At 37.8% G+C, this 23,400-nt stretch overlaps 2 protein-coding genes, 1 long non-coding RNA gene and 1 other non-coding gene across 8 annotated transcripts; 3 read left to right on the top strand and 1 right to left on the bottom strand.

Moving 5' to 3' along the window:
* The first annotated feature begins 1,513 nt into the window (after positions 1 to 1,513).
* LOC121808083 (casein kinase 1-like protein 10) lies at positions 1,514 to 6,698 on the top strand. 4 transcript variants are annotated; one of them, XR_006052103.1, is made up of 14 exons: positions 1,514 to 2,247; positions 2,347 to 2,387; positions 2,728 to 2,797; positions 2,891 to 3,039; positions 3,127 to 3,222; positions 3,956 to 4,026; positions 4,427 to 4,488; positions 4,628 to 4,691; positions 4,776 to 4,860; positions 5,011 to 5,137; positions 5,242 to 5,315; positions 5,415 to 5,488; positions 5,741 to 5,871; positions 5,953 to 6,094. XR_006052103.1 is itself a non-coding variant. In XM_042208424.1 (14 exons), the coding sequence occupies exons 1-14, from the start codon at positions 2,172 to 2,174 to the stop codon at positions 6,226 to 6,228; spliced, it is 1,383 nt and encodes a 460-aa protein (XP_042064358.1). In that variant the 5' UTR covers positions 1,515 to 2,171; the 3' UTR covers positions 6,229 to 6,698. The 4 variants fall into 4 exon arrangements, 2 of the variants coding, with proteins under 2 accessions (XP_042064358.1, XP_042064357.1); XR_006052102.1 differs by having other exon boundaries at positions 5,412 to 5,488; XM_042208424.1 differs by having other exon boundaries at positions 1,515 to 2,247; positions 5,415 to 5,475; positions 5,953 to 6,698.
* A 762-nt stretch (positions 6,699 to 7,460) lies between these two features.
* Positions 7,461 to 15,823, top strand: LOC121808072. Of its 2 annotated transcripts, none has more exons than XR_006052099.1 (4): positions 7,461 to 7,650; positions 8,834 to 8,932; positions 14,582 to 14,895; positions 15,765 to 15,817. It is a non-coding gene; the product is annotated as an uncharacterized LOC121808072 (long non-coding RNA). The 2 variants fall into 2 exon arrangements; XR_006052098.1 differs by having other exon boundaries at positions 7,463 to 7,650; positions 14,582 to 14,644; positions 15,765 to 15,823.
* Positions 15,824 to 17,311: 1,488 nt separating this feature from the next.
* On the top strand, positions 17,312 to 23,045 carry LOC121809308. Its single transcript, XM_042209869.1, has one exon. The coding sequence runs from the start codon at positions 17,316 to 17,318 to the stop codon at positions 22,950 to 22,952; it is 5,637 nt and encodes a 1,878-aa protein (XP_042065803.1). The 5' UTR covers positions 17,312 to 17,315; the 3' UTR covers positions 22,953 to 23,045.
* Positions 17,868 to 17,974, bottom strand: LOC121810144. Its single transcript, XR_006052402.1, has one exon. It is a non-coding gene; the product is annotated as a small nucleolar RNA R71 (small nucleolar RNA).
* Positions 23,046 to 23,400: the final 355 nt, after the last annotated feature.

The following is a 23,400-nucleotide window of genomic DNA, read 5'->3' as shown; positions in this document are numbered from 1 at the left end:
AAAGATAAATATAATTGCATATGAAAAATAAGGGCTCATGACATTATAGTCGTTGTGTAAAAAATCACTTTCCTTAAATGATACTCATGCTATTTTATTTTTGTTTGTCTACTTTAATTTTTAGTTCAATAACATAATTGTGTTTTTACTTATATGTAAGTGTAATTAATTATTTGGATAAGATATTTGCCTGATCACATAATTCTTTCTCATTTAGTAATTAGTAGGTAATGAGTGTAATACTATTGTGTTGCTGTAAATGTCACGGTTTATCTAGATATTTTTTGCATAGTGCACTTCACATGTATATATATTATTTTATTAACAAAAGTAGATTTTAAATAAAGTCATACAAATTCTTTTTATAAGAATGAGTAAATCTCAATTTTTACATATATTCCTCAACTAATAAAAATTATCACATCTCTCGACTAAAAAAAGAAAAAAAAATCGCTTTACACGAGTTTATTCATTAGATAATATATTCATGAGTTCAATTGTGTATTATCTTCATCTCTATCTACTGAATTTGTCGAGGGTCTTTCTGATGTACTAATACACTAATTAATGGGAGTAATAAAATTATCCGATTACATAATTAGTAGCAACCCTCTGTCTCAAACTTACACGTTTTATTTGTTTACCTTATAAGGGCAATCTGAGATATTTTCAAAGTCTTCTTTCCATGTGTGTTTACAACTCAATCTCAATTTCCACAAATCAATTGAAATTATGAAAATAAAAGTGTAGAATAGTACTAGTGCTAATAGATGTTTCTCTCTCTCTCTTTTTTAATCTTGCTAGTGCTGATAGATATTTCTCTCTTTTTATCTCAATAACATGTATAGTTCATATTGGTCTGCTTAATCTATCGGTTTTGATCACAATCGACAATCGATTACCTGACAATTTGGAACCGTCAATTATTGAAGTGGAGCCGGAACCATTCAAGGTTCTATATATGCATATACTAGCCGATTGTGTAGTATAAGAATCGAATAATCAAAATATTTGTGTATGAGTTGATTCCGAAAAAAAAATGTGTTGCGGAGGGTCAAACTCAACTCTATGACTAGTGAGACAATATGTTATAATACCACTGGACAATTCTCATTCGTGTGATTATATTTATATGTAAAAATTCAAAATTAAACTTAAAATTAAGTTATAAACATAAAAATTAAATTAAATATCAAAATTTGAATTTAATTTTAGTTTTCAGGTACCACCGAGTAGACGATCCCAAAAATATAGAACATGAACCAAATTAAAAATCACTAAATCGGTTATCAGTCCGGTGATACCAAGATCCGATTAACTGAATCATCAACTCTAAATCCATGATAACAACAGTAATAAATCAACCCTAGAAATTAGGTTTTCAAATTCTTCTTTTTTAAATCCACAACACAAAAGGTAAGAAAGAAAATAAAAGGGAAAAGAGAAAATTAAACTCACAAATAGACATACACACAAATATATCTATATGCGTGTATATAAATGCACACCAATGTATTGCAAAGATATTCAATAGATATCCACAAATGTTGTCAATCAGAGCAGTCTGAATTTGCTATTCAATTCTTGTCTCTGTTCTCTCTCACTCGGATCTTTTCCAGAAACTATAAACTGAAACTTTCACCGCTACTTTTGTATTCTTCTTTCTCCCTCGCCTTCCACATCCGGCATTTTGCTGTTGAAATACTTCTTCCCCCTAAATTGATCTTTATTTCGGATAAAAAGAGAAGAAAGTATGGGGTTTTGATTGCCAAGTCCCAGATGTTGACTTTGCGTGCACAAATTTGCACAGTATCCCCTTTCGTAGCGGTGTCTTAGCTATTAATTCAGTCCCTGTTGTTCTCCTACTTCAAGTCACGAAGATTTGATTTTTTTTTTCGTGTATGTATATTTTGGGTTTATGTGATATATCGAATTTGAAGCAGCTCTTGTATTATCGATTAGCGTAATTTTTTCCTGGGTTCCCTTTCGCATCGTTTACTTTGATAGGATCTGAAGGGTTCAGCAGGAATTTGGGATTTTTGATTGTTGATTAGGGATTTATCGATTAACATAATTCTTGATACATTGAGCTGTGCGTCGTGAAATAAAAAGAGATTCATTTTTTGTATTGATTTTCTGGAGAATTTTGGATTGATTTTTGAAAACCAAGTATGGATAATGTCATTGGAGGGAAGTTTAAGCTGGGGAGAAAGATTGGCAGCGGATCTTTTGGAGAGCTTTACTTGGGTATTCTTTTTTTTATGATTTAATTACATGATAATTTTCTGTTGTTTTGGAGTAAATGAGTAAAAAACAGATTAAATGCATTGTTTTTCATTTATTCAGGAGTAAATATACAAACTGGAGAAGAAGTTGCTGTGAAGCTGGTGAGTTGGATTTCTGTCAGATTTTAAATTTCTTTTGGGCTGAGTTAGTTTTGAGGAAGAATCGATGAAGTTGTGTAGCCTAGCTTATCTTTTTAATCCTGTTGGTTGACTGGTCGATCTGCATATTTCCCCTTGTTTTAAATTGTGTAATGGTTTTAGATGTTTAGTTTTGAGCCAAAATTAGTACTCCATCTTACTTTAACTCTATAAGTCATGGTGCACATCAAATTGCAACCTTTGAGTTATTTAATGTATGGTGCACATCAAATTGCAACCTTTGAGTTATTTAATGTATGCAGTATTCTGATCTCGTAAAGGAACACATTTTTCTCCTTTTCAGGAATCTGTTAAGACTAAGCATCCCCAGCTTCACTATGAATCAAAGTTGTACATGCTTCTTCAGGGGGGAAGTGAGTATTTGCAATTGCAAAGCCTGAGTTTTTTTTTGTCTCATGTAATGCGTAGATGTAACAAGAATTAATGTTCATGTTTCCCTCCTGAAGCTGGGATTCCCCATCTTAAATGGTTTGGAGTTGAAGGAGAGTGCAATGCCATGGCTATTGACCTTCTTGGCCCAAGCTTGGAGGATTTGTTTAACTACTGCAACAGGAAGTTATCATTGAAAACAGTTCTTATGCTAGCAGATCAATTAGTAAGTGTGCTTTCATTTAAAAAATTAACTACATTGTTCAGTTGTTTTCTTATTTTCTCTTTACTGACTGCCATTTGTCATATGTAGATAAATAGAGTTGAATACATGCACTCTAGAGGTTTTCTTCATCGCGATATAAAGCCTGACAACTTCTTAATGGGATTGGGACGCAAAGCCAACCAGGTAACTTTGCTTTTGTTCCCACGTCACATAGCTTATGTAAGAATATTCCGTGCTTGCTTCCTTTTTGATGCTCATAGATGTAAATTTATGTAGCATTTGGTATCACTTGCCTAGTAAAAGCTGTTTATAAAATTTGTTGAATTGCTTCTCCAGTTCTCCTTACACCAGAATCTTACATCGGCTTTGATAAAATATGCTGGAAAGGTGTAATATATTATTGGTTAGAAGTTCAAGTTGAATGCAATCTTTTAGTTTCTGTCATATCATTACACATCCAATCTACCTATATGGACTCTTCACTTTATGTTAGATGTTTCTCTCTGATTCCTGATAAATAAATAGCCTTGGCAATTGGAATTTGGAGCTTTTGGATTGAATTTGTAATGTTGAAACCCTTATCTGAGCCATCATAACTTTGTGGGAAAGTTGGAATCGGTCACCAGTCCAGATTAAAGCACATTATGTGTAAAATAATCTACTTTCTGATATGAAATAGGTGTTCTGTTTCCAAGCACATTATGAGTACATGATGGTTGGCTTTTTCTAGTTAGTTGTTGTTCGGAATGATATATCGGTTCATGTAGCTATATATATATGCATTCAATGGTTGATTGGAAACCTGAATGCAATGGTCATCAGCCAAAATTGTTGGTTGAAAAACTTGAAATATTTTGTCCAGTAACATTTCAGGACTGTACCTGAAGCAACTCAACTTTGTTTATCTTTGTGTCAGGTGTACATCATTGACTATGGACTTGCTAAGAAATACCGAGATCTACAGACTCACAAGCATATACCTTACAGGTATGATCACTAGGTCAACAAAGTTTGCCAACTAACCCTGTTTCATACTGGTCCTCTTTCATCCTTGCCACACCCTGCCCCAAAACAATCGTGAATAATTTAAAGTAACTATTACACTTATATAATTGCTGATGTTGAGTAACAAACTATGGGATTTTGATTTGATTGATTGGTATCTTCTCTCTTGTGCGATTTATTTTACTACAATTTACCTCTAGATGACTCAGAGGTTCTGCATACTATATGACCGAACAATTATTTTGCACGTATATGTGAATCTTGAGTGTTGTCAAGTATACATACAGATGTATAGTATTTGTTTCACATGTTCAAACAATAAGTATTTATGTACTGATTCTTTTCTCCTATAAAATTTCACTCATGTCTTTCTTATATACAGGGAAAACAAGAATCTCACTGGCACTGCTCGTTATGCTAGTGTTAACACTCATCTTGGAGTTGGTGAGTGACCATTGTGCTTGTTACAGTAGACTCAAGACAACATTTGCTTTCTCATTGTTCTGTCTCAGAAGAACAGATAATTTTTTGTCAGGCATCTTCTTTGTTTGGTTAAGTTATGTTTGTGATTTTTTTATTACAGAACAAAGCAGAAGGGACGATTTAGAATCTCTTGGCTATGTCCTTATGTACTTTCTAAGAGGAAGGTTGGGTTTAAAGCTTTTATCTATATCTTTGTCCGTCAAACTTGTTCACGCTTAATTTGCTTCCTAAACTGTTCTTTGTTTCAGCCTTCCTTGGCAGGGACTAAAAGCTGGCACAAAAAAGCAGAAATATGACAGGATCAGCGATAAAAAGATGCTTACTCCAGTAGAAGTACTGTAACTTGCCCTTCACTAAATTTATTATTTCATGTTACACTATGATGATCATGGCAACATGAAAGCCAAGTGCAACATGTATATCTGCTTTGTTACAAGTGTAACACGGTGGATGATATGAAATTACTTTTACATCTGTGCTCAGGTGCTTTGTAAATCTTATCCATCAGAGTTCATTTCGTATTTTCATTATTGTCGGTCATTGCGATTTGAAGACAAGCCTGATTATTCTTACTTGAAGAGACTCTTCCGTGAACTCTTTATTCGAGAAGGTACATTTGTATAGGGGTGTTCACGAGTGCTTTAAGGCCATGTTTTATCAAATATACTTTGCCATTGTGATATCGAAAAATTAATTTTATGTCATTATCGCCAGGTTATCAATTTGATTCTGTATTTGATTGGACCATACTGAAGTATCCACAAGTCGGCTTTAGTTCTAAAACAAGGGTTTGTTTCTTTTGATCTTTTATTAATACTATTACTTTAATTTAATGAGTTATATATATCTTACCCTTTCACTTTTTTTTATATTTTCTTTATCAGCAGCCAACAGGAAAAGTCTCTTTAAACCTAGGACAGCCTACAGAAAGAGTTGAGAAGACACCAGGTATAGAGAGATGGTATGATTATAGTTGCTAGGAAGAAAGCAAAACAAGAACGTATTCAAATTTAATTTTTCGGGTTTGATGATTTGATACCCAAAGACGTGAAGTGATAGTCTTTATTTTCCCTGTTTAATCCTCCTCCCAGCAACCTCCGAAAATTGGGTTAGACTTAGCTGCTGAGGGATAAAAATAAAGAACTTGGTACACATATTTGAATTCTCCTTGTGTTGTCAATGGCTAATGAAAGTTGAACCGTGTGACATGTAGTGAAGCACGAGATTCGGGACAGATTATCCGGTGCAATGGAGGCATTTGGCAGAAGGAATGGTTCTAGCACAGGCTTGCATGGAGAAAAATCAAGAAACAGATCCGATGAAGTACCACCATCTAAAGACGTGGTGCGCTAAAATTGACCGAAGTCTTTTCGTAATCATGCTTTATTTGAGGAACTGACAGAGTCTTGCTTGTTGATTTTCTAGAAAATTGATTCGGAAAGAGCTCGGCTTTCTCGGACCGGCAGCAGCTCAAAGAGGGCAGTCTTGTCAAGCAGCAGGCCCAGCTCCTCTGGAGAACCCAACGACAATCGTCATAGCCGGCTCGGCTCAGGGAGTGGTCGAATATCAACCACTCAAAGATTACAACCTGGATTTGAGTCCAAATCCTCTTCTTTCACTCGTGCTGCTGCGAGAGGCGTCCGAGATGAAACTCTCCGTAGCTTTGAGCTGCTGACCATTGGCAGTGGGAAGAAGAAGTAACAGTCTACCACATATAGCTCATTTCTGCTTTTTCTGAGGCCAAACTATGGCAACACTGCAGCTGCTCATCATCTTATCTCTTATTACCCTTCACTTGTTACGCGTATATCATGGCAGCCTTGGTCAATATGGCGGATACACCAACATCACCGGTCACTGTCAGTTTCCAGTGGCAAAGCCTAAATCTTTGCTTATCTCGACCCATTCTTGCTCGATACATCGCGTAAGTATAAATCCACGAAGACGAATGTATGATTTGCTAAGTGGAACTACTACTACAACTACTCCTAATATTTGTGATTCTACTGTAATTCAAATAAATACCGTCTCCACAACTGTATAAAAAATGCTGCCATGTTAGTGCCTCAAGGTGCACGATGCTATATTCTTCTGTGAAAAACTTTACATGTTTGTTTAAGCTCATTTTGCTTGAAATTATGCAAGTGACTCCCTGAATCTTATATGGAAAACTAAGCTCAGTATTTTGTTTTTATTTTTCGTTATTGATTCTTGAAAATTTTGTACATGTTTGATCTGTTTCCGGAATATTTGTATTTTGGGCTTTTTAGTTGTCTCCAAATTGAAGTAATATGAAGTGCTACCAAAAAAGTTTTGATAACTGGCACTTTTTCTGGTGCAAATTGTTGAAAAATCACTAAGTTTGGTCGATATCTGTTCAATTGCGTGATACTAGTACTTAAAAATAGCCGATTTATGTTATACTAGTAATATTTACTAACCTCTCATTGTCCTATGGCCATGAAATCCAATGTCTTCATTTTTTACGTATAGTACTCCGCTTTTAGCAATTCTTTTTGCATCGTAAGTTTATCTTTGAGCACTCTATTATAAAAAATGTACATGTAGTTGGATTTTTTTACTATGAATAATTGAAAAAATTAATAAAGTTATAATATAAAAATTAACTAGATTTAGTGATTCATCTCACAATTTATCCTTTTTTATATTGACCATCAATAATACAAGCAATCTCTATAAAAGATGACTCGATTAATCTTGTGTTCCGAATCCAAGACCAATAGTCTTACACATTGATCCCTTTCATTTTAATCAGACTTTATGACTTTGTCCAAAAATAAAATGTCTAACTTTATCTTAATCTATTCAATCGGCTAATATTCATAAATCAAAACGAACAAGGTATTAATTAGCTTCTTATTTTACTCTAATCTAAAAAATGTAAGTACTTGAACATATTTAGAGAAAAAAAAAGCATACTTGTATTCCTATTAACTCCATTTTCACGGTTTCACTTGAGAACTTTTTCCCAAATCCGAATAGCCAAATTTTGCACCATTTCAGAACCCTAATATTTAACGTCTATGATTACTGTGTATTCAATCCATTCCAAAGAGGTTTTTGGTGACGTGCGAGCTGCAATGGCGCATATTGCACCACAAGGTACATTCTCCAGCTCACCATGTATATTGTTTTCTATACGTTTTGCGGAATACAAGCAGATTCACTATACAGTGATATTATCCTTCTCGTTGTTCGTTTGAATTCTTGAGCGTGCGAATTAGGGATTCGTAATCTTTTTTTTTATCTATCTTGATACCATGAACATTGCTTTTGGCAGTGAATTCCCTCGAAAGCACCATTTTTATTTCTCCAGCAAAACAAAGTGTTTATATTTGGAGGTTTTCTCCTATGTTTGAGCTAGAAATTCACGAGGATAATTGGAATTTGCTCTCATTGGTATCATATGCCCCCTCTTTTTGTCGATGATATGCTGTAAAGTTTCGTTATTTGGTAGCAAAGGGTTCTTTCTAGTGAACTCAGGCAATGTTTTACACCACCTATGGTGGAGACTGTCATGTGCTCTGTTTGAGCTCATTTTTTCTCAGTAAAGCATTGAAGTTGAGTTTTGTTTCGCTGTTAGCAGCAGATTTTGAACCTTTGCGTACGTGCCAGCTCATATAGTCGTGTATAATAAAGGTAGCAGCCATGAGAGTGGGTCACTACTATAAAGTTGATGCTGATTCAATAGTGAATGATATGCTAATTTGTAAAAGGTTGACATGTAATTACATATGTAAACCTCCTTGATATAGAAACCCCCTATACTAAATTAGTTGAATAATTGATCTTTCCAATCACATCTGCTCTGCCGGCTTGCTAAATCAGCTCGCAACATTTTCTATTGAAGTTACAGCAGCTCCCATTACTCGTGGAAAGCCCTTTTAGCAGTTAAATAGTTCAACCTGGGATATGATTTTGTTGACCTTCATCTTTTTGTTTGATATGAATCTAAATAGTACCTACCTCTGGCTGGATCTCTCCTGAAAGGGTGTGTGCATTTCTCGAGTATCTACAATCCTTCAGACTTTTATTTTGCACTGCTAGTGTTGATTTTGTATGAAGCTGTGAGATTTTTTGATTTATTTGTAAAAAGATATCTCTTGTACTCCAGGCCTGTCACTCTGGTTGCTCTGTTTTTGGTGTAAAATACATTTTAATATACTCCGACCTAGAATGGATTTAGTTGATGGGTAGTAATTGCGGCACTGGAAATATGACTGGTGTAAAAGTGCTGTTGACATATTACTCTTTATGTGGTATTGACCCTATATCTTATCCTCAGAAGTGGAGTGCATGCGTTGTTCGTTTTGACAAGAGAAGCCATGGTTTGTGTATCGTGAGAGGCTGGCAAATTGCAATCATAACCTATAAGTTGCTTTAGGTACGACCATAGACTCATAAATGTGAAGGCATATGTTATAAATTATAACTGTAACATATTGGTTTGTGTCATTATGAATTCGAACTCTTTAATGTCCACTTATCTTTAGTATAATGTTGAATTTGTTGGATAATCGCCTAACCTAGAAGCTTAGAGGATTACCTTTAAAGTTGTTTTAAAATTTGCAACCTTTGCAATTGAGACACCACTTTGTTTTTCAGCACTTCCAGTCGATCAAGTCTGACATGTTGACAGTTTTTTCTTACATAGACATAGTTTCCAGCAAATAAAGTGACACTACTTTTTAAAAATATAATTGTTGGAAAAAATCACTACTTGTGAAAATTGTTGCAAATTTGAGACTAGTTTTAAATTTTTAAATGAAAGACATCAATTTATGATTTGGTTGTTTTTCAACATCCCCAAAATTTCAGCATAGATTTACATTTTTTGGTTCTTATATAATATAGACAACAGATGTCTTCCACAAGCCTCATTTATGGATATTCGAACATTCAAACTGTAATTTACTATCAAGGATCATATTGAATGTGCAACTATTCCCAAAAAATCATGTTTTTTTTCCCCATAATTCTTGTTAGAAATGGAAACTATGTCCAATAAGGGAAAATCCGATTGACGTGTTAGAATTGAACAATTTGAAAATTTTTGGAATCTTCAAAAACAAACAAATCAAAATGTGGTGTCCTAAATTTCTTTATTTTAAAATTAATGCCCAATTTGGAATTTTGTCAAAATATTGCTATTTTAAAGCAATTATCACTATTGTTTAATATCTACAATATAACCCCCTCCCTCTTTTGAGTGTGCACAAGCAAGGAAGAAAATCACTATATAATGTACATTGAAGCAATGCACATGAGACTCTGTGATAAACAGCTGTGATGATATTCGAACTAGGACCTTTTGTTTGACATAACTTTATTACATGATGAATGACCATCATATAACAACCTGTAAGCTTTTGAATGAGCATCATGTAGCATTTGAATATCTTGAAAAGCAAGAAATGTTCTTTTCTTTATTATGTTAATTGGCATTGCGATGTTGTGTTGCTTGAAGTTGTAGGTTTAAAGCACAATATAATTAAAGTTCATAAGTCATAACATAGATTCTTTCTGTAGCTAGATATTCAATTTCGTTGTCTGGATTTTGTAGTTATGGAATTCAACAAGTTAATGCTCCTTACTAGACATAAAACCATACAAATTGAATATTTTCTTCTTCATATCCTAGTAGTTATGTCATACCCCCTCCGTCCCACAAGAATATGCACTCTTTCCTTTTTAGTCTTTTTTAGTCTGTCCCACAAGTATATACACTTTCCAATTTTGGAAAATCTTTTCTCTCTAATGAGAGGTGGGACCATTCTCCACTAACAATACTTTAATTATTTTTTCTCTGTAACTCTCTCTTACTTTACCAATTTTACATTAAAACTCGTGTCGACCCCAAAGTGCATATTCTTTGGGAACGGATGGAGTATTTGATATATCTACTCTTAGAGAAATCATTTTTGTCTTTCTGTTGTTTAATTGCTTGTTTTCTAGGTTTAATGAGATAAAACTTGATATGTTTGACTAAGGTAGATGCCTTTTTCTTCAAGATGGCAACAATACTATATTATTTGAAGTATATATAATTCGTATTAGATGTTTGACATGTACTAGTCTATGGAATTTCAATTTCCTAATATATCCTAATTTGCAAGAAAGTTTTAGGGTTATAATAATGACAATGGGTATTTTAATCGAATAATAGATTGCTATATTATGTAGTCGAGCATATGTCGGTAAGAGGCAATTGCGTAGGGCGGCTAACGACGGTCGACCAAAAAACCCCCACAAGGTTAGCGGTTGCCATGGCGGAATATGGTGGTCAATAAATAAATAAATAAAATATTATTAATCTATTTATAAAAAGAAAAATTAGAAAATGATGAAAACATATCATCTCAAAATCTTAGAACAACAATTAAAACATAAAGTCATAAACCATTACATAATATATCTAATACTTGAAGTCTTAGCTCAGTAACTAAAATGTAAAATCATCATACATCAATACATATTATGTCTGAATTCGAATCCTCCTCAACCTCAACATAGTCATCCTCTTCCTCGTTGTTATCTTCGACATCCAACGAAACAAATCATTCCCCGTCTTCACCTTTGGATACATCAATATTCCCAACATGTTATCGCTCAAAATTGTCATCTAAGCCTTCTCTATGATGACATAGGAGATTCTTTTCTTTTCTTAGGCCTAGTACATGTCAAAGGCTCTCCAGCCCCCAAAGTCTCGTAGACAGCAATCCAATCAAGTGAATCTTCATTAAAAACCAAATACTTGCCAACACCATCAGCACGTCCAACTCTTAACTAACCGCTCATTACACTCATCAATGTCATTAAGTGTACCTCTATGGTTGTACCTCTCATGCAATTCTTTGGCTATATTTAACATAAACCAAATCATGCTTCTTCTTGTGCCCGGGCCTATTCATCGTTTTTTAATGAATCTAGCGCATAAATATAATTATAGGTTTCTTATTTATAATATTATATTAGAATTGAAATATAAATATATATTAGGCGGCGCTGAGGCTGAACATGATGCAGCAATTTGGCGGAGCTGGAGGCTGAACGGGAGGCGACGCAGGGCTAAGAGGTTGAACAGGATGCGGTGGGCAGATAGATGTGGAAGTGGAATAAATATTAAAATCCTATTTCGAATATGTAAAGGGTCAGATTTAGTAAATGGGCTGGGTTTTAGGCAGTGGGCTTATATTAATTGGGGAAATGAACCGGGTTGCGGGTTAATGGGTTATGAGGGACAAAACAACCGCCATAAATGCCATGGCTCCGCCATGGTGGCACAATCAAAATCAGCCCACAAATCGTTGTGCCGATGGCGTTTTAATAAAATACCGCCATAGAAAAGGGCCATGGTGGTGCGATGGCAGATATTCAATGACCCTGGTAAGAGGTGCCAGGTCATTATGGTGGCGCCATCAAAGTTAGCCACAAATCGCCGTGGCGATGGTGTTTCTATAACATACTGCCACAGAAAAGTGCCATGCCGGTGCCATGGCAGATATTTAATGACACTGGTAAGAGGTGTCACGTCATTCCTTTTTCAAGAGCTTTAATTTTCTAAATAAACTTGATACTATGCTATATCATCTGTATCATGCCACAACAGCTTTATAAACCATCAATATGTTGAGAAAATTTATAAGTTGGCAACTAATTAAATGCAATGCGATAGAAGTGTTGCCTTATGCTAAAATAGCTAGTAGTTTATTAAAACGACCAAAATAAAAAAAATGGGCTGCACCATTGTTGTGTCTTATGTTAATTGTTAAATAATCTTAAAAACAAACAAGCAAACAAAAAACATAATGAAGAGTGGAGAGAAACGAACAAAATTGATTTTCAAACAAAATATAAATGCTATATAGTATTGATTGGTAAGCTGAAACCAAACTCACTTGTTTAGAAATCAAAACTGACCACACTTAGGTTCTTTTTTGAATTTTTCTACCGAATTGAAAATCGAAACACACTATTGACCAAACCGGACCGACCAAAATCCTAAACCCTAAACCGACCCGACCAAAACCATTCAGTTGGTCCTGTTCTGTAACTGTTTAGGTGAACTAATAAGTAACTCCTAAGAACCACAATTTCCAATAGTAATTAGCTCATTTAAATTTTGAAAAGATTCGTTGTTAGGCAAGTAACTAATTCGTTCAGCGCCTTCGTTCAACATTGGCTTTTGCAATAGTGACAGCAAATATGAGCATTTATTTCGTGTAATTACAGATATGCATTAGAAAAGCCTCCAGATTTTCTTCTATAAATCTGTTGTTCCTTAGAAGATCTATTGCAGCGCCTTCCTTCTTCCTACCAAATACCTCTTTTCTCTTTTTCCTTGTATTTTTCATCTATCTTCTATCTATTTTTTCTTCCTTCTACACACACAACATGTCCCTAAGTAAGCCAACAGCCGATTATCGATATTCAGAACAATTTGGAAATGGGAGCCCCACTGGTCGGTGCAGAATTCCAATTGCATGTCGGGTGTGTGATAGGGTGTTCTTCGACAATGTTAGCCTTGTGCTACACTTTGAGTGCCATTTGACAGGCACAGACTTAGAATCTTTGCAAAGTGAGCAGCGGTTATCTTCAGGCTGGTCACGGTGCTCTTATTCTTCTTTTGGTGAAGTGTTTCAGAGGATGGATGACTGCTCAAGGTCTCGTCCTTCAGCTATCCCAGTGTTGAATGTATCACAACCAATCACGTGTCCCCCTTACGGCGCAGCAGCAGTGACGCCGCCTTTGAGAGAGCAGAATGGAAGGCAGGCTTGCTTTCCGGGCTATGAGAATCAAGAGATAATTGTCTTAAGTGATGATGAGGAGGAGGAGGAGGAGGAGGAGGAAAACAAGTGCTCTGTTGAGATAGACTTGACGTTAAAACTTTAAAAAACACATCCATATGCTTATTTGGTCATGATATGTTGCCATTGTTTTTCCATTAGTAGATCTTGTTATTGTTATATCGTTGTATCATTGTATCATGTTATGCCTTTAATGAATGAATGTGTTGGGAAATAACATACACACAATCTGAATGATTGTGTTTAGAAAAAACACAAAAAATCATGAAAAAACAATAAAGAACTTGAGAATCGATTACCCAGATCGTATCTACAAGTCTACGTCTAGAGTAGCCGCGAAGCTAGAGATTTTCACTTGAGAATTTCTGAAGTTGGGAAAAACTATAATGTCAGAATCCTAATCTGACTAGAATTCCTTCAAGCCTATAGGCTTTAATTCTAATCCTTATCGAACTCCACAACACAGCATAATGTTTTTGTTTTTCTCTTAAATTGATGTGCAATGAAACTGCATTAGGTAAAGACAAGATCTTATCAGTTATCACTGTTTTGGTAATAAGAATAAGTAGTAAATTTTATGTCATAATAGTACTTATATGAAAGCCTTTTGATGATATTGTTTCTCTTTCTCTTCTATGTCAGTAAATCATAGACGGTTTTGGCTTCTTTGTCAAATTCATCATTTTGATAATATTTATCGTGAAAAGTTACTAATAAACTGAAGCTTAAAAAAGCTATACACCTTAACTATGGAATAATCAAAGACTCTTAGAAATGGGAGATATTTCCAGCTTTAATTCTGTCTACCATCATCTCCTTCATCATTTACTTCTGTATAATTTTTGCACTAAGTCACCCACATTCATCTTTTATGGAGTAATAGCTGAATGTATTCAAACCATTCATAGCAACTTGTTTGCTGAAGTTGTGTGGCTCTCTGTTACAAGAAACTAGTATGAAAATGAGTTTGTTGGACTGAATGGAATGATTTCATTTCATCAAATAATCTTGCTGATATATGAAATATACTCACAAGTCAACTTGTAATGTAGTGTTTGGTATTAGTCCATATTATTGTGTGATTCTCCTATTCACTATGGCACATCAATGTGCATGAATTGAACTCCAATGTGCTCAGCTGGTCTCCTCCTTTCCATAATGCATGTTTTTATTCATTTCCCCAACATAAGGTGATTTATTTTGAATTTTCTACTTGATGATTGTAGGTTCAGGACCTAGTAATGTTGTCATGTAATCTTGAACACGAGCTGACTGGATGAGATTAACTGGTAAGTTAGTAGGTTTTTATGGCCTGGGTCTCTTATATTTTTACTCCTAAAAAGCAGGTGCTGTAAAAGCTTTTGCTCAATCATATGTACACCTTGATTGTATCTAAGTGCATTATTTTACATCTCATTTTTCTTCTTCCAGTTATTTTTGGGTTCTTTGTGGAAAGACGAGGGGGCAAAAGGTTTTCTAAGGGGTCTTTTAGGATGAAGATATATTCTAAGAGGCAACTTTGTTAAAAATTAAAATAAGGGTGAGTAGTAGGACGTAGTTTTCGATAACTTGTGTTAATATACACTTGAAAAAAGAAGACGGTTTTCAGCATTTTTGGGACAATTAGTATTTTACTAATAATTTTCAAGAATAACTGATTAAAGGTTTGTAAGAGCTAACCATTCCTAAAATTGGATCATAAAAAATGTAATTTGATGTAGAAATAGTAACATTTTGGATTTCAGAGGATCTCATATGTATACTGTATTTAGGAACTACTGTGTTTATGTCTGCAATTGCAGAATTTATCATCAGAGCAGGATAAAAGGAGTAGTTGGACTACATTCTATTTTTGGATGGTGTAATTGTTCGAGTTCTCATTTTAAGTATTCATTAATTTTAACTTATTTGTTGAGGGTAATTAGAGTTTTGATTTGAGTTGATTAATCATCTTATTTCCAAACTACGCTGTATTAAATACAATTAGGATTCAATTAGAGTGGATGCGTAGGAGTAGAGTATGCCTGGTCGTTCAATTTCGATTTTGTTTGCAAATTAAGGTGGGTGAAATTGCAGGCCCACAACCTTAAGAGTGGTGGTAACTATGTACAGGTATTGAATGAACATTTTTGTTGAGGTGAAATTAATGTTGTTTAACTGGCGGAGGTAGAAGGCAATTGTGTTATTTATATGCCTACCTAATGCAATGATGAAAAGGTGGAGCCTGTCTTTACTATACTGTGGTATTGGTATATATGAGTACTTGAGAATTCCTAAATAAAATAAGGAATCTCAGACAATAGTTTTTTATTTGGGGACATGATGCGAAGCATTTTTCCTATACTTTTCCCCCGTAGACTAAACATTTCTATGTTAATTATAACTCACCAAGTCGTGCTTTGAGTGTAGTTTCGGGTGTTAGAAGCTGGAAGTTCGTCGGAAATGCATAGCTGAGATTCCAGAGAGTTCGCCCGGTCGGGCGATTCTGAGCTTCTAAAACGCCCGGTCGGGCGTTACGCATGAGGATTCCAGAAAGTTCGCCCGGTCGGGCGATTATTGACGACACAAAACGCCCGGTCGGGCGTTTCCCCACGATACCTCCAGAAGCCTTTCGCCCGGTCGGGCGATTATCCCTTCTAATTTCGCCCGGTCGGGCGTTTGGTGGTTCAACTGTATTTCAGCAGTTTTCTCGGCAGTTTTGCGGGGGAAATAAAAAGAGAAAGGACGGATTTGACAAAAAAAGGAGAGGGGAAGACAGAAGGGAGAAGAAGGAAGAAGAGAAGAGAAGGAGGAAAATCTACCCGACACTCCGACGATCCGACTCCGCCATCCAATTCTACTCCGAAAGAGCATGCCTTCTACGGTTTTAATCATTGAATTTATCATGTATCAAGGCTAGGCTCATTTGTTGCTCCAAGTTGTGAATTAGACTCGTTAGAATGCTTCTACACTTTTGAACTCACGTTTGATATCATTGATTGTGTTTAATGCGTAATTCTATTACTTTAGAGGCATCTGTTGTGATAGATATCTAATCCTTGTTTATTGTCTCTTTAACATAGACATGGATGGATTAATCAATTGTTATGCTATCAAATTAAAATTGTTCAGAGGATAATTTGATAGTGGATTAGGTAAGCTCGTATAGTAGTTGATGTTAGATTCCCGCGCTTCCGCAGGAGTTGAATGCCTTCGAAAATTAATTCATGGAACAAGTGTTCAGCTGACTGTGAATTATACGTCGCAAACATGTTCAGTGCAAGCGATTAGGTTGATAAGTTAATCCCAAATTTGTGTGTGATAAATGTGTAGAATGATTCGAGTCTAAGGAGCAACTTGGAGTGACCTGTTTTTCTCGTGTTTAAAATCCTTGCGTAGTTAGTTTGTTAACTTAGTGTCATTAATCATCAAAACCAAAAATCGAACCTTTTTATGCTTTGTTTAGTGTTAAGTTTTAATAATCATTCCCTTCCCTGTGGATCGACACCTAAAATACTACACACGAAGCTGTATTCTTGCAGTTAGTGATAATATTTGGGTAATTAAATTGAACTTGCGTGCGAAATTGATCTGTTTTACAAACCAGTATTATCCACATCAAGTTTTGGAGCCGTTGCCGGGGAAGGCAATCGATTATTTAGCTTATAGTTTGTTTGTTTTTATTTTGTTTGATTTTTCTTTTTGAGTTTTATAGGTACATTGTTCGTGTTCTACGGTGTGATAGCCATCTACCACGTCCGGACTTGAAGACGAAGGAGTGTATTCTTTTAGGTAATTTTTAGCTAACTCTTAGTTTAGTTTTAGGTAGTTTTGTTTGCACACTAGCACACACGTTTTATAGGACTTACCCCGAAGTTGTCGAGAGGTCTCGCTTTCGGTAATTAGGAAATATTTTATGCTTGTGCTTGGTGTATTTTCTGTTGTGTAGGTAAAAATAAAAATAAAAATAAAAAAAAGTGAATGCACACGCGATCACAGGGTACACCACCGTTTGGGTTGCTCTGTTATCAAAGAAGAAGAGTTAGAGGATCGCCTACTGAAATCTTCCCGGACTATCCGAGTCCAATTAGAGGCAACTTGTTCAGCGAGCCGAGTACAGAAAGAGATTCAGAATCAGAAAGTGAGATGGCAGATAACAATGAGATACCACCACCTGTTGTGAGGTTTGGCGATACACTGAGATCGGGAATTGAGTACCCCGGAGAGTTTGCTTATGCGAACAACAACATCAACATTCCACCTCACTATATTAGTTTGGTGAATGGGGGGAATCTTTTCCATGGACGGGATGATGAGGACCCGGTGAGCCACCTCAATGCCTTCTACGAGTTGACGAACTCTCACAGACCCCCGAATGTGGAACACAATCTAATCAAGAGGGTCTTATTCCCATTTTCTCTGAGGGAGAAAGCAAGAGCTTGGTATGACTCTATCCCGGGCTACAACATAGCAACGTTCCAAGAGTTGAAGACGTTGTTCCTCTTGGAATACAATTCTCCTATGAAGATTGAGAAGTTGAGAGAGGAGATCACCTCTTTCCGACAAAAGTATGACGAGTCCTTCGCGGAAGCATGGAAGAGATTCACGGAATTGATAAGGAAATGCCCAAGTCACGGACTAGCTCCGGGGCATGACCTTTTGAAATTCTACAAGGGACTCAATAATGAAGGCACGGGACTAGTTACTGCAGGCTCTAATGGAAACCTGGATGACTTAACGCATGAGGAGGTGAGAGCCTTATTCCAAAGGTTGGCTAACAATCAACGGAACTGGCACAACCCAAGGAGAGCAGCGGAGAAAGGAGGAGACACATTCGGTGCTACAAAGGATGCAGAGAGAGTATCTGCAATTGAAGCTCAACTGGCGGACATTAGCACTCAAATGTCGTCGATGACAAAGGCAGTTAAATCTCTTCAACTGACTCCTCAACCCCAAGCTGTGACGGTGATGAGATGTGGGTTGTGCCAAGGCGGGCATCATACTGATCAGTGCCCAAGTCTTCAAGGACCACCTGTGGAAGATGTGAACTATATTGGCAACAATCGCCAAGGGTTCAATCAAGGCAACCAATACAACAATCAGCAAAATTGGAGACCTCAACAAACGGGATGGAATCAGGCTGGTCCTAGCAACAACTCGGGAAATCAATGGAGGAACAACACTCAACCGCCGGGTTATGAGAAGAAGCCAACCGTCGAGGATCAGTTGGGGCAGATTCTCTCTTTCATGACTAAGAGTCAAAAGGAGAACGAAAATTTCAAGGAAAGGACGGTGGAAAAGTTTGGGCAGATGGATGCGACAATGAGGAATCTTGAGACGCAGATAGGGCAGCTTGCCACGGCATCACACACGAGGATTCCTAACACCATCCCGAGCAATACCGTACCTAATCCGAGAGGCAATGAACAGTGTAAGGCAGTGGTCTTGAGAAGTGGTCGTGAGTTGGATTCAACACCATCAATGGACGGCCAAGGTACTTCCGGCATCTCACACGCAGGGGCGGATGAGATGTTAGGCTTGCATTCCTCGCACGCAGGGGCGGACGAGGCATGTAAGGGAAGTCCCGCGTTGGTGCAGGGTGCCCAACATGGTCAAGAACAGGCTGCATCCGGCAGCAAGGAAAATGGTGTAGAAGCCGAGTTAAGTGAGAAGTTTTTGGCAGAAAAGAAGGGAAAGCAGAAAGTAGAGATGGGATCAAATGGACAGCTGATGACAAGTCCGGCATTAGACCCGAAAAGCAAGTTCAACTTCCCTGATCACATTCCTCCTCCACCATATCCACCGAAGAGGAAGAACAGAGCTCCAAAGGAGAAAAGCTTCGAGTGGATGATGAACGTGATTCGAAAAGTGAATGTGGATGTATCGTTGGTGGACCTCTTCACTAATTTCCCCAAGTTCTCCAAGTTCTTTAAGGACATGATGGCAAACAAGGAGAAACTTCAAGACGAGGGAATAGTGGCATTGAGCATGAATTGCTCACAATTGATTTCGGGAATGATGCCCATGAAGAAGAGGGATCCGGGAAGTTGTGTGATTCCTTGTGAGATAGGCAACACAATTTTTACCAAATGTCTATTGGATCAAGGATCGGGGATCTCACTGATGGCATTGAAAACAGCACGTGCCATTGGACTGGAGAACAGAATGGAGCCCATCGACATTGCTCTACAACTGGCTGATCATTCCATTGTGAAGCCCACTGGAATAGTAGAGGATGTCTTGGTCAAGGTAGACAAGTTCGTCATCCCCGTTGATTTCATAGTATTGGATATGCCCGAGGACAAAGAGGTACCTATTCTGTTTGGTAGACCGTTTCTTGCCACGGGAGATGTGTTGTTAGGAGCTAAAGACAACTCTGTCACGTTTAGAATTAATGGTGAGCAAGTGACCATTAATGTGGAGAAAGCGATGAAGCATCCTAGTGATGCAAAAGCGTGCTTTAGAGTTGATGTCCTCGACAAGTGTATCTTTGACAAGATGCGTTGCTCGGCAAGTATAGAAGGAAGCGTTTATGATAAGGGGAGCTTGGAAAGAGACTTTGGTTCGACAATTAAAGTTGATTTTGATTTTGATGAAAGTGAGGATGCTCAAATTGATCGACCAAGTCTAGAGAATGAATGTGTGGTGGATACTTTCGTGGCGGATGTGCAGCCCTCAATTGAAGTACCACCAAAGCTAGAATTGAAGCCACTCCCGACAAATCTGAAATACGCATTCCTTGGTGAGGATGAATCTTTACCGGTTGTGATATCGGCGATGTTGAATGATGAAGAGGAATTGAAGTTGATAGAGCTACTGAAGTCACACAAGAAAGCTCTAGGTTGGTCCATTGCCGACATCAAAGGAATTAGCCCCGCAATATGCATGCATAAAATCTTGATGGAAGATGGAGCTAAGCCGGTAAGAGAGAGACAAAGGAGGTTGAACCCACTTATGCAGGAAGTGGTTGAAAAAGAAGTGAAGAAATTGCTGAAATATGGGATGATCTATCCCATTTCCGATAGTGAGTGGGTTAGCCCGGTACAATGTGTACCAAAGAAAGGGGGAATAACCGTGACCGTCAATGAGAAGAATGAGGTTTTGGCAACTCGATTGGTGAACTCATGGAGAGTTTGCATGGATTATAGAAAGTTGAATACGGCGACGAGAAAAGATCACTTCCCGTTGCCATTTCTGGATCAGTTGCTCGATAGGATTGCGGGTTATTCCCATTATTGCTTTCTTGATGGATATTCGGGGTACAATCAGATTGCAATTGCCCCGGAAGATCAAGAAAAGACGACATTCACATGTCCTATTGGAACTTATGCCTTCCGCCGGATGCCTTTTGGTTTGTGTAATGCACCGGCTACATTCCAACGTTGCATGATGGCAATTTTTTCTGATATGAATGAAGACATCATGGAGATCTTCATGGATGATTTCTCCGTCTTTGGATCCTCATTTGACTTTTGCTTAGAAAACTTGAGACGGGTCCTACAAAGATGTGAAGAATCAAATCTCGTGCTCAATTGGGAAAAGTGTCAGTTCATGGTCAAGGAAGGCATAGTGTTGGGACACAAGGTGTCAGAGTTGGGGTTGGAGATGGATAAGGCGAAGATTGATGTGATCTCAAAGTTACCTCCCCCAACGAATGTGAAGGGCATCCGTAGTTTCCTTGGACACGCGGGATTCTACCGACGTTTTATAAAGGATTTTTCAAAGATTGCAAAGCCACTTTGCAACTTGCTTGAAAAGGATGCCAAGTTCGTCTTTGATGGGAAATGCCTTGAGGCATTTGAATTGCTGAAGAAAAAGCTAGTCGAAGCTCCTATTATTATCACACCCGACTGGTCAAAGCCGTTTGAGCTGATGTGTGATGCTTCGGACTATGCTGTGGGGGCCGTTCTAGGCCAAAGGAGAGACAAGGTTCTACACGCTGTCTACTATGCTAGCAAAGTACTCAACGAAGCTCAACTGAATTACACCACGACAGAGAAGGAAATGCTAGCAGTAGTGTATGCTTTTGAGAAGTTTCGTGCTTACTTACTTGGCACGAAGGTGGTAGTGTTTACGGATCATTCGGCTATCAAGTACTTGATGAACAAGAAAGATGCAAAGCCTCGGTTGGTGAGGTGGATCCTTTTACTACAAGAGTTTGATGTGGAAATCAAAGACAAAAAGGGGACCGAGAATTTGGTAGCCGATCATCTGTCTAGATTAGAGGGATTGGAAGAGACGGAAGATGAAAGAAAGAAAAGGATAAATGAGAAATTTCCCGACGAGCAAGTGTTGCAAGTGGAGGCTCGGGAAACATATGTGCCGTGGTTTGCCAATTTGGCAAACTACCTTGTCACGGGCATTATACCAGAAGGGTTGTCATCTAACCAAAAGAAGAAGTTTTTGAGTGACACCCGCACATATGTTTGGGAAGATCCGTTTCTCTTCCGGATTTGTAGTGATGGAGTGATTCGAAGGTGCGTTGGAGAGCATGAGCACCTTCAGATTTTGTCTGCATGCCATGATTCGTTGTATGGCGGCCACTTTGGAGCACGACGAACTGCTTTTAAAGTGCTTCAGTCCGGATTCTTTTGGCCATCGATCTTCAAGGATGCAAAAGCCTATGTAGAACGATGTGACAGTTGCCAAAGAGCCGGCAATATCTCGTGGAGGAATGAAATGCCGATGAATAATATTCACGAGGTAGAACTTTTCGATGTTTGGGGAATAGACTTCATGGGACCGTTTCCCAAGTCTAATGGGCAGCAATACATTCTCGTTGCTGTCGACTACGTATCTAAGTGGGTAGAGGCAGTGGCCTCGGCAACCAATGATGCCAAAGTGGTGTTGAAATTTATCAAGAATCACATCTTTAACCGCTTTGGGACACCACGAGCCATTATCAGTGATGGAGGAACTCATTTTTGCAACAAATTGTTTGAAAACCTCCTAGGAAAGTATGGTGTCCAACACAAGGTTGCTACCCCTTATCATCCCCAAACAAGTGGTCAAGTTGAAGTCTCCAATCGTGAGATAAAGCGGGTGCTTGAGAAAGTTGTAAGGCCGTCTCGGAAGGATTGGGCTCAAAAGCTAGATGATGCTTTGTGGGCCTATCGAACGGCGTATAAGACCCCGATTGGAACTTCACCATACAAATTGGTATTTGGGAAGGCTTGCCATTTGCCGGTAGAGCTTGAGCATAAAGCTTTTTGGGCTTTGCAAAAGCTTAATTTGGATTATGATGCTGCAGCCGAGAAGAGGATGTGCGATATGAATGAGATGGATGAGTTTAGGCTTCATGCATATGAGAGCGTTGATCTCTACAAAGAGCGTGCTAAGAGGGTACATGATGCAGCCATTAAGCCTCGTCAATTCCATGAGGGACAACTGGTCCTTTTGTACAACTCTCGGCTTAGACTGTTTCCGGGCAAGCTCAAGTCAAGATGGTGGGGTCCCTATGTGGTGCACAAGGTATACCCCTATGGTGCTGTGGATGTTCGGGATCAGAAGAATGGTAGCATTTGGAAGGTGAATGGCCAACGCTTGAAGGCCTATGTTGGAGTTGAAAGTGGCACGGAGACAGAAGAGGTGGTCACACTAGAGAATCCGAAAGTGTAGACCAAAGATGAAGAAGGTCGAGCCAACGACTATAAACAAAGGCGCTGATTGGGAGGCAACCCAAGTTTTTTTCTTTCTTTTATCTTTTGGTTTCATATGTTGGAGGTTTTGTTTGCTCAATTCTTTCCTCCAACATTTATTTTGAATTGAGTGTTCTTTTTGTAGTTTTTGTTTTTTTTTGTAGGAGCAACTGGGAGTTAGGATTGGAGCTTAGGAGGAAGCACACCTGCAAAGGATTTTTACACCCACCCTCCCACCCGAATGCACTATGGACGTCATGCCAAGTTTGGGGGAGTTTCCTTTCCCTTTACTTTATTTGTCTTCTTTGCATGCATTGAGGACAATGATGCATTCAAGTTTGGGGGGGGTTATGAATGATTTGTGTTGTATGTTTTTTGGGTGTTTTGCGTGATAAAGATGTTTTGAATCTATGTAGTTGACGGGTGCA

This window comes from Salvia splendens, chromosome 6 (genome assembly GCF_004379255.2).
Source record: "Salvia splendens isolate huo1 chromosome 6, SspV2, whole genome shotgun sequence".
NCBI lineage: Eukaryota > Viridiplantae > Streptophyta > Magnoliopsida > Lamiales > Lamiaceae > Salvia > Salvia splendens.
Note: the sequence above shows the minus strand (reverse complement) of the source record. Positions and strands in the feature narration are given on the sequence as shown.